The sequence below is a fragment of the Octopus bimaculoides genome, chromosome 19 (assembly GCF_001194135.2).
Source record: "Octopus bimaculoides isolate UCB-OBI-ISO-001 chromosome 19, ASM119413v2, whole genome shotgun sequence".
In the NCBI taxonomy this organism is placed as follows: Eukaryota; Metazoa; Mollusca; class Cephalopoda; order Octopoda; family Octopodidae; genus Octopus; species Octopus bimaculoides.
In genome coordinates, this window is record NC_068999.1 from 54240708 (window position 1) to 54251935 (window position 11228).

Consider the following 11228-nt stretch of genomic DNA (forward strand, 5'->3'; position numbering starts at 1 on the left):
GGGGGGGGGGCGGATGCGGGCACAACTCTTGTACTGTCCTTCAACCAGAATTTTGGTTGGAATGTTTGCAACAACAGAGTGGAACTCTGCTAAAGGCCCACGAGGGACAGGTGGAGATGGCAGTAGTGGTGGTGGCGGTGGCGGCAGCACGAAATTGAGTGACAGATTTAAGTCTACCATTCAAGAACATCCAAAAGGATTCTACACAGTTTCACTCTCAAGATGTGAATGAACCTGATGCAACACAATGGGAATAAACATGGAACCACATGAATGCAAAGCACACTTCCTGATTATACAACTATACCGACATCTAAAAGAGGAGGTGGGATACCAAAAAACTGACTGAATCAATCCCTGACATATTATTACTTGCATCCTCTAATGAAGGGTTTTACTGTAAATGGTAAGTCTCAATATATTACTGGTATTTTCATTTAGGATTTTTGCCCAAAATGTCAGATTTATCCGCTTTCTCACAGCAAACCAATTTTACTCCACTTTTAAACACTTAGTAGTCATTAACTGTTCAAAATGGAGAACTGAGGACTTGCTTGAGGATAATAATAATAATAATAATCCCCAAAACACTATTCTCATACTATGTCCTGTTTTACCCCAAGTAATTCATCATCAGCAGTCTCTGATAGACCAATCAAACAGCTAGACTCAGCAGAATAATATAAAATAAGGCGGCGATATATAATAATATATAATATATAAGAAGGAGGTGAGCTGGCAGAATCATTAGCACACCCGGGCAAAATGCTTAGCGGTATTTCATCTGCTATTACCGCCTGAGTTCAAATTCTGCCGAAGTCGACTTTGCCTTTCATCCTTTCGGGGTCGATAAATTAAGTACCAGTTATGCACTAGGGTCGATGTAATCGACTTAATCTCTTTGTCTGTCCTTGTTTGTTCCCTCTATGTTAAGCCCCTTGTGGGCAATAAAGAAATAAGAATAATATAAAATAATATGGCAGATCCATTTAGAAAGGTGGAGGTTGAAATACCTCACCGTTTTCACAAATACAGCCTATAAACCAAGTAAACTCTACACACTCCAGACACAGAAAAACTAAACCCTATACCAGTCATCTTATCCTCCAGGATTCTCCCTCTGCATAGGGTAGCAGCAGCTAAACTAGCAGGCTGAAAACTGTCGATCCCTCAATGTTTACAGAAGGTAGCAAAGACTAAATGAGAAACAACAGCTCTAAAAATAGTAACAACAATGACAACAGAGCCATCATGATTACAGAAGACAGGAACAAAACAACAACACTAACAACAATAACAGAGTCATAATGGCTACAGAAGAGATCCTGAACAATGAAAATAACAACAGCATAAACAACAGGATTTTTATTATCTTTATTCCTTTTCCTTCCTTCTTTGTTTTTCCCTCCATTTTCTCATTACATCTGTCTGTGTACCATATTTACTCAGGTACATGACACTCAGCTCTTCAGCACCACCACCACAACTGAAGCTGTGAAATTGTATCACAAAAGTCAGGTTGTCAGAGACTAAACTGGCAGCCCTACAAAGGGTGTTTTTCTAGCTATTTGGTCACCCTACAGGATTAAAAACAAGAAAAAAGGGTTAAATGTAGTCCTTGAAGAGTTGAAGCAAAGACTACAGGCTAAAGCTATGAAAATTAAGAGATATGATTAGAGAATTGAACAATATAAGATCAACAAATTGTTACCTAAATTTCTATATCCTAGCGATGTTATGTCCTCCCAAAAAATCTAGATTTCTATACATAAATTTGTCCCCACATTGGAATTTTGGTGAGCTTACCTGCCTGCTTCCTTCGTCCCCACTTTCTCAACCTCCCTCCTCTTCGAATTGATTCTCAGTGCTGCTGTAGGCATTCACACGATAGGATGGCCATTTAACAGCTCCCCCCAAAAATGTGCAAGCCTTTTCCATTACTTTCTGTTTGTTAAAACTTTGAGATGTTTATAGATTTTTTTTTTTAATATATATCTTAACTACAATGTGATTTTCCATACATAGATTCCTTCATTGTAAATACGATGTGGTGTTTTATACTGTAGATTTTATTTTAAAATTTTGAGATGTTGTTTATAAATTTCTACATCTTAAGCTATGCAAAATGGATACAAAAGAAAAGAACAAACAGAAAGCGAAGAATTATACTGGCATAGAAGAATTTGTGAGAAACAAAGTTAATAAGACATTTAGAATGAGTTGATAGATTGACAAGAGGCGAGTTGTAGAACAAAAGCATAAGAATAATGCTGGAAAGAACAAATAGAATAAGAGATAAAGGTTATGGTTATGTGATATTGGAAGAATTGAAAGAAAGAGTAGTAGCAATCAAAGCAAAACTGGAAAGATGTGTCAACAGAAAAAGATAGTTCAGGCAAAACAGATTGTTTGAAGCGAATCAGAAGAAACTGTTTCAGGAACGAGATGAACTACATGTAACAATGACACCAGATGCAGAGGAGAGCAAGTGATTCTGAAGAGGGATCTGGGACTGACCTGTAGAGCATAATGATGAAGCAGAGTGGCTGCATGAAATCCAAGATAGGTTAAGGAATATAGAAGTCCAAGACATAAAGATAACTACAGCAGTTAAGAAAATTCCAAAACTGGAAGAACCCAGGACTACATGGGGTCCAAGGGTAGATGGAATCAAGCACCACAACATGAAGGAAAAGACAAAAAAAGAGTACTACAGTGAGTGAGAAAAATATTGGCTTTAAAGCTGAATGCCAGAGACATAATTTCGGCAATAAACTCATACACAGTTGCAGTAGTTCAGTATGGCACTGGAATCCTGAAGTAGACAGAGGAGGAGCTAAAGGAGATGGACAGGAAGTCAAGAAAGCTCCTAATGATGCATGGAGCCCATCATCCACATGCAGACACTGATCGCCAATACATGAAGAGAGCAAATGGAGAAAGGGGACTGATAAGTGTAAAGGACTGCGTGCATATCGAACTCAAGAGTTTAATGAGATACCTAACCCAAAGTAAGGAAACCTTGTTAGTGACTGTTAGGAACGAGGGAGTATTGAGAGCAGAGAAAAGAAAGGGAAAACAAAGGAAGAAGTACAAAAAGGACATGAAGAAGAATTATGTCTATTTTTATTATGGACATTACTTCCTGCAGTAGTGAACATTAATGTTGACCCTAGTGTGACTTGGATACAGTCAGACAAGAGATTGCATACTATAAACATGTAGCCTAGTGCTCTGCAAGCTTAGTGTAGCACTGTTAACACACACACACACACACACACATCTGTAGCTTCTCTTATATAAACAGATGTGTACACTTATGCATATGTAGAGGGACAGAAATATGTGCACACAAGACATGACACTATGTTACATCTCTGAGTAGATCACATAGTTCTGTCTACACTTCATTCAATCTCTTAAGGGGAGAGGGAGGTGAGGATGGAAAAGGTCAGACTGTTGTAAAGGCCATTCCAAGTATTCAAGTAAATGTCAGATAATGCATATTAATCAAACCCATGTCCAGAATGAGGGGAGAGATCATCACCACCACCACCATTTAATATCCACTTCCCATGCTAGTGTGTGGTGCTAGACAGTTTAAGAGGAGCTGGCAACCCAGAGGACTGCACCAAGCTTTACTGTCTGGTTTGGATTGGTTTCTTTGACTGGATGCCCTTCCTAATGTCAACCACTTTACAGAGGATACTTAGGTGCTTTCTACAACAGGCACCAGTACCGGGTGTGAGGGACAAAAAGAAAGTTGAAAAAATTTTTTAATGTTAAAAAGCCTGAATTAAAAATTAAGAAAATACAAACCGGTCATGTTAATCAAAGAACATTTTATAAAAATAAATGAATAAATAAAGAAACAAAACGTTTTAAAAAGCAAGAATGGTGTTTGTTAAAAATGACTTTGTTTGATGCATATTGTAGCTGAATATTCCTTAGTAAAAGCAGATATTAAAAGCTCAGCATGGTTATCAGCAAAATACCCAGCAAGTTGTCTTTTACGTTAGTAACACATTGACTGGTTCTAGTAGTGGTGATGAGACACGGGGAGGGCTGTTGTAGGGCAATCATTGTTCGTTAACAGCTTGGGTGTTAATCAAAGGAAAATACCAATGGCAAGTGAAACACTGGCTTCATACACACACACATACAAAGAAACATTTATATATACATATAAACATACACACACACACACACACATATATATATATATATATATATATATATATATATATATACACATGTATATATATATATACATGCACACATATATTATATAAATTAGCAACAGGCTGGAGGTTGGTAATCAATATATTATTTAGCTACATCTGGATGTGTGTGGGTTCATTTTTGATAATATGCTCATCTGTAGTTTATAACAAGAAAAAAGAGACATGGCTGACCTCATGCACTTCTCATGAGGAAACGAATACGGCAAATGAAAGATTAAAGATGGAACATACGAGAATTTATTATTAATCACGACAATTGTTCTGACACATCTAGCATTGATTCCTTATGGGTGGGACTCAGAACAACTGATTCAGAAGCATCCGGAGATGTAGATGTATCTCGTCGGGTGATAAATAAATACAACTCATTAAAATGACTATTCTGCATTTTATAGAAATATCTTCATTTATATAGAGGTTCAAAAATAAAATCGCAGATGGCAAAAGGAGAAACAAATACACAATCCATCGAGAAAAGTATTAAAAATAACTGTTAACAGATATGGATGTATAAACGCCCTCGGGCAAGCTACATGGCACGAGTACACTCGCTCATGTAGGCATCTTGAGAGTCGTTCAGACATTCTATTAATGATCTTCTTGTAAGTGCACAGAATAGATACAGATTCCTTGGAGCAGAGGTGGCATCTCTTGGAAATTATATTGTATGGTTTAGCATGCCTTACTATGGATCAATTAATGTTGTACTTAATTTTATCCTCCTTCAGTCATCATACAAAATCTGCCAAAGATATTGAATGTCTCTTATTGATTGTCTTAAAGCTGGCAACATGGTTACAATAACGATTCTTACATGAATCAGCCATCTGCCCAAAGAAAACATATGGCCCTCCCCTTGTGTGCACAGTACATTTATATACAAGATTTATACTCATACAGAGATTCATCAAGGGACATTTTGATTTTTCTCTGCATGAGCATTTATCATATTTATTTGTATATAAGGCAGTCCCAACTCTATATACTGGCTTTGTTACCGTGTTAGCTGTATCATAAATATTTCTACTTCTACAAATTGGTCATAATTGGTGTTTATCATTGCAGTTTACATCTCCTTGGTTGATATTTAGATGCAAATGTTCGCTAAATCCAGTAGGTGTGTTATTGAACCTTTGTCGCATTTTGTTTATGCGATGCATAAGCTCCTCAAAATTAGGTGAGTTGGCATAGGATACCTTCACGGTGTGTTCATTAAAAATAGCATGATACTGATTAGATTTAAGAAAACACTTGTCCAAAGCAGCAAAAAATTGTAGGGGAAGTGTGAGAGGTCAGATCTGACCAGTTTGAACATAAAACAGGTAGAATGCCTTTGGTTTAAATGCTAAAGGGTTAATACTCCATGTGAAACAAAGACAATATTGTTGACTGCCACTGCACATGAGGGTTATTCTGAAAAGTCACCTTTCATTAAAATGTGAATGAAGCTTCATCACTTGATAAACCTGGAAGATTTATCTAATTTTATCCATGGTCCTTGAGCCACACACAACATCCTTGGCCCCAACTCACACAATATGCCAATACTGAACCCATATACCCTTATCAAACACACACAACATCTCTGTACCCAATCTCTGTACCCAATCTATGTACCCAATCTATGTACCCAATCTCTGTACCCAATCTATGCAACATCTCCAACCCAGGCAATAAAATACTGGGTTGCAAAAAGATGTAAGACAAGCTTGTTTGATACCAATTTGTAGCTAAACTCACTTGTAGTGAATAAGGTTAATAACTCAAATTGTAACAAAGGACAATAGTTGTACGTTGAATGTATTGAAATTCTTTGAACTGTTGGTTTTATTCCTCCAATTCCATATTATCTTCTTCCAAAATTAACATTTACCATTTACTTTGTGAAATGAGTTTACTGAAACCGTCGTTGTCCTTCTTCTCAACAAAATATAAATTTCAGTGCAAAGAAATGATAATATCATAGTTTTTAAGATGGATAATGAACCATAGATAGAAGGCAATTCAAATGAAACATGCTTTAATGTGACAAAATTGGTAAGATGTTCTTCTTGACCCATGCACAATAACAAATGACTTTAAAGGGGTTTAATTTCTTTTTACTAATCAAAAAACTGAAAATTTGGTTAAAAAAAAACAAACCTACTCCAAATTAAAGATATTCAATAAAATCTCAGTGATTAAACAAACAATCTCACATCTGAGAAGTGGTGCTTTAACTCAACAAAGTTATACTTAAGGGAATTTTTTTGTTTTGTTTTTTGACATGATTAGACACAAGCCTTATCAGACAAAGGGAACCAGATGAAATGTATTTTATAAGAAAATCTTCAGACAAGTTAGTGATTGACTTAAATTCCAAAAGCTTTGGAGAGAAAGACTTTATTAGTCAAGTTAAGATTATATGAAATTTTAGAAGAAATATTTTTCTAAGTGCAGCTGAAGATTAAAAAAAAGGCAATAGGAGCCAACAAAATGAAAAAAGGATAAAAAAAAATTAATAGTATGGTTTAGAGTTTAAGACAGAATTAATTATGCAGCAACAACAACAACACTGACAAAAAGCACAATTTGCATTCAGAGGTCAATGTCTAAATGACAAGATGGTTACAGAAGAAGAAGAAGAAGAAGAAGAAGAAGAAGAAGAAGAAAATCAATCGGAGAAAAAGATGCTTGGTTTCAAAACACACAAGAAACACAAAATATTAAAATAGTGATGGGAAGACAAGACTGTTCCTCCAAAAAATACAAAACTGAAATTGTTCAAAACTCAAGGAAAATGTGTCAAGTAACAATACCATTCCCATAGATCTATTTATAAGAAATATACTAAATAAAAACCCCAAAAGGTTCATTAGAAATTTAACAAATACAGCCAGCCATTGATTTCTTTGTAAGAAATTTAACATGTACAGTCTCCATAGGTCTGTTTCCAAGATATATTAGGATCATGGAAGAGCAAAGACAAATTTCCATTGAAAACATGGACAAGCATCAAGGTTCTCTTAAAGTGCTTAGGTGACATATCATTCTCTTCATGTTTAAGTGATATTGTCTGTTGTCAATACTTGTTACCGGAAATGTTGTCTACTGTATTAGCTCAGATACACGATTGCATAATCTTATACTAAAACTGAAATATATGAATGAATGAACAAACATACATACATACATACATACACACACACACACACACGCAAACACATACATACATATATCTCATCATCGTTTAACGTCCATCTTCCATATAGATATTTATAATTTGGTTAACTGAAATCAGTGGAAACAGTTACTTCCAATTTTCTTAAACTACATCTCAAAGGTTCTTGGTTCTTAATCCTTTTTTTCTCCAGTTGTTTTCTTGTTTATATATAAATGTATATCAAATTCAGTATTATATGTAACTGATGAACTGAAGGAGTCATTTTAGAAGCTCTCACCACATAAAGGTTTCGTCATCAATCCTAAACCATTAACAGATCCACTCAATCTATCCTAGATTGCTTTTAACAAGATTCTGTCCCAGTCCATTTCTACCCTACTAAAATAGGAGTATTGTCTAGCAGGAACCACATGTCTTTGGTTTCTTTTTTATTTCTTACAATGTTTATTTACACCTAGGAATCCATAAACATTGTAGTAAAAGAGGAGGTGAACAAGAAATGGGAGTGATAGACGATATAAGAAAACTAGCAACAAGGTAAAAAAAAAAAAAAGAGAGAGAGAAGAGAAAAAAAGGAGAGATGAAAAGATAGGGAGATTGACACCGTCAGTCAGAAGTTCAGTTTTACCTGGCAGCATAAGACAGGGCTGTGCTGCAGTGGGTGAATGTGGAATGTCTTTGATGGGGCTCTTATCCCGAATTTTACTAAGATTTGAGCCAACACTGTGCGACTTGTTGAACATGCTCATACTGCTGATACGCCGAGTGGCTGGCCCTCGAGGTGACCTGGAATATTCTGAAAGACAGAACAGCACCCTATGTGATATATATGTTTACCAGCAATTTGTTCAACAGAATACATCAACCTTAAGTTAATATTTTTCATTTTCTTTACTGTGTTAACTGTCAACAGCACCAAATTTAATCATATAAGGCTTTTAAAACAATTTGTTTTTTTCTTACAGCTGCTACAGTGCTGTTTGAAAATGTGGGCTGGTCACCATTCTTTAATAGGGACAGTAAAAACAAAATAACAACAGCAACATTAACAACAACAACATTCAGCACACCTAGATAAAGTCTCATTAGATTTCCTTTCAAATTAAAACTACAGCTAATTCTCAGTAAATGCCACAGAAAAAAAAACATACAAAAGTTCTAAATATTTCCTTATAAATTCCTTTCAGACACCAAGCCCTCTCAGTTTTTAAGCTCACCCTACAGAAAAAAAAAAAAAAAAAAAAAAAATCTTGCATAACATGTACACCGGAACATGTCTTTTATCACCCATGGAATAAACAAATCACTGCACACTGCCTGGTATACAAAATATAAAAAAAGACGAAAAACACCAGCAACGCCATACCCCAAACTCTTCCATATACAAAAAAAAGACAAAAAATTCTGACATATATATATATATATATATGCACCATACACAATGGGAGCGGCAACTTTATTAGAGTTTATAAAGAATACGGAAAAACTGTATTAGTAGACAGAGATAGAAAGAGAAGGGGAGAAGAAAGAGAAGGGGAGAAGAAAGAGAAGGGGAGAAGAAAGAGAGATAAGATGAGAGAATCATAGGATTTGTTTCCAACCAAATAGACATAATGTAACAGATACTACAGCACTTGATAACATCAATAAAAGTGAATCCTGGGTCCTGCTCAGAAACTGAACATCTAGTTAAGATTCAAAAGGCTTAGTGTATCTATGATTATCATTATTATTATTATTGGGACTTCATGTCACTGTTACACAGAGTTTAATGTAAACTGTGTAGCAATGAATCCTCAATTGCAAACAAATTTATAACAATACCCTCCACACACACATACACACACAAACACACACACATACACACACAAACACACACACATACATACACACACACATATACAAGTACATTTTCTGCCATTTATAAATTCAAATGTGTACATGTGTATGTGTGTGTGTGTAAGAAGGAGTCAACAAATGAAAGGATTCTGAACTTTGTGATACTAACCTTCTCCCGAGGGTTCAACACAAAGACAGCTGGAACTTGCTTCAGAAGAAACATCAAAACAGGAGACTGTGTAATGTCGGAAATAAAGAAATACATATTATGTTCAAACAAATATTCAACTCATTAAAGACAATCTCGCATAGCCTCATTAGAAACAGAATCTCGTATGAGAGAACAGTCTCGTTAGGGACACAGCCTCATTTAAGACAGTCATATTAGCTACACAACCTCATAAGAAACACAGATACAGTCTCATTAAAGACACAGTTTCCATAAAGACATAATCTCATTAAAAACAGTCTTATTGAAAACACATTCTCATTAGAGATACTCCCGAAACACAGTACACAGAGATGTTAGCATTTTCGGTTTCAGTGTATCCAAAACAAAAATTTCTAAATTCTTTCTGTTCTTGAAAAAAAAAAAAAAAAAATTAAAAAAACACAGTAAAAATAAAGAATTATCTGATCTTATGAATTGAATGAGTTTAAAACAAAAATTTAAAGTAGATTATTTCAGTGTCAGACAGCAGACAATACTTGAAAAATTTGCATAAGACCTTTGATCCATGTAAACACTGAACTCTCCACATTGTAGTAAAGATACAGTCCTTTTGTGTACAAATTTTGCAGGTTAAAACATTTAGGTTTTACATCCAGATGTCCTTCTAAGTATCCTGACATCATATGTTAAACACCCTGATGTCCTCCTGAATGTCAAACATTTCTAAGTGTTAAGAGTTTTACAAGCAAATTTCATTCCGTATGCCAATCCTTTTTTTATAAACTATCGCTAATTTTTACACCTGTAGTTGCAAAATTCGGAAAGTTCAACCCTTTAGCATTCAGATTATTCTGTTAAATGCAATGCTTATTTATTCACATTGTTTTGAATTAATCATGAATTATCTTGGAGCTTCAAGATTCTGATGATGTGGTAGTTTATTTTTAAAATGACATTGCAGGGCAGATGTGAGGAGCTAGATTTAGCCAGTTTGAACACAAAGTAGGTAGAATATTTTGGCCAGATATGGCTGGTTTAAATGCTAAAGGGTTAAACCAGCTGATATTGTATTTATTCTATTGTTGGAAAGATGATATCGAGCCAAGTGACTCACACTGGTGAGCACATATGTATGTTATAAACAGTAATGGCAAAAACAAAAAAAGTAGTAGTTGATTAATACAAAACTATTAATTAGTAATGATGAGTGGCAATAGTAGCAGTTGTGATGATGATGATGATGATGATGATGATGATGATGATGATGATGATGATCAAATGATCAGAATGATAGTGATGAATGATGATATTGATGAAAAATGTAAATTAGTGATTCCAATGCGGTAATAAACCATAATAAACTAATAAAATCTAAGATATAGCTACACTTACCTGCAAGCTTCAACTGAGATGGATGAGCATTAGCAGCTGGTTTTGATTCAGATGTGTAGACTGCAAACGTTGGAACAGACTGTGAAACTTCTAAACCTTGCACAGAATTGGACGAGGGAAACTGCTGTGATTGTTCACAGAGAATATTTGAGTCCAGTGCAGCTTCTGGTTGAATAAGGCCACACTGCGATTCAGTTTGTGCATTCTGTTCATCGACAGCTACAATATAAAAAGTAACAGTACAGATGTAACACAACACAAAATTTCTTTTTTTTTAAAAACTTAAGTATACCAATTACATTTAAGTATTTCATTTGGTGAAAGTGTGTGTGTGAATATATATAGACACACACACATACACAGAGTGTGTGAGAGGGAGAGAGAGTGATGCAGATAAACATGATTAGGCTTAATATAT

General features: G+C 35.1%; 1 protein-coding gene across 7 annotated transcripts in view; it reads right to left on the reverse strand.

The window, feature by feature from the left end:
• Nucleotides 1–11228, reverse strand: part of LOC106875416 (diacylglycerol kinase delta) — a 162884-nt gene that overhangs the window by 30543 nt on the left and 121113 nt on the right. For 6 of the 7 annotated variants that reach the window (XM_014923541.2, XM_014923542.2, XM_014923544.2 and 3 more), the window contains 3 exons: nt 10811–11029; nt 9416–9481; nt 8036–8203 (listed from right to left, as the gene is read on the reverse strand). In XM_014923541.2, coding sequence (XP_014779027.1) covers nt 8036–8203; nt 9416–9481; nt 10811–11029 — 453 coding nt within the window. The remainder of the gene's footprint in view (nt 1–8035; nt 8204–9415; nt 9482–10810; nt 11030–11228) is intronic. The other variant, XM_014923543.2, reaches the window with a different exon arrangement.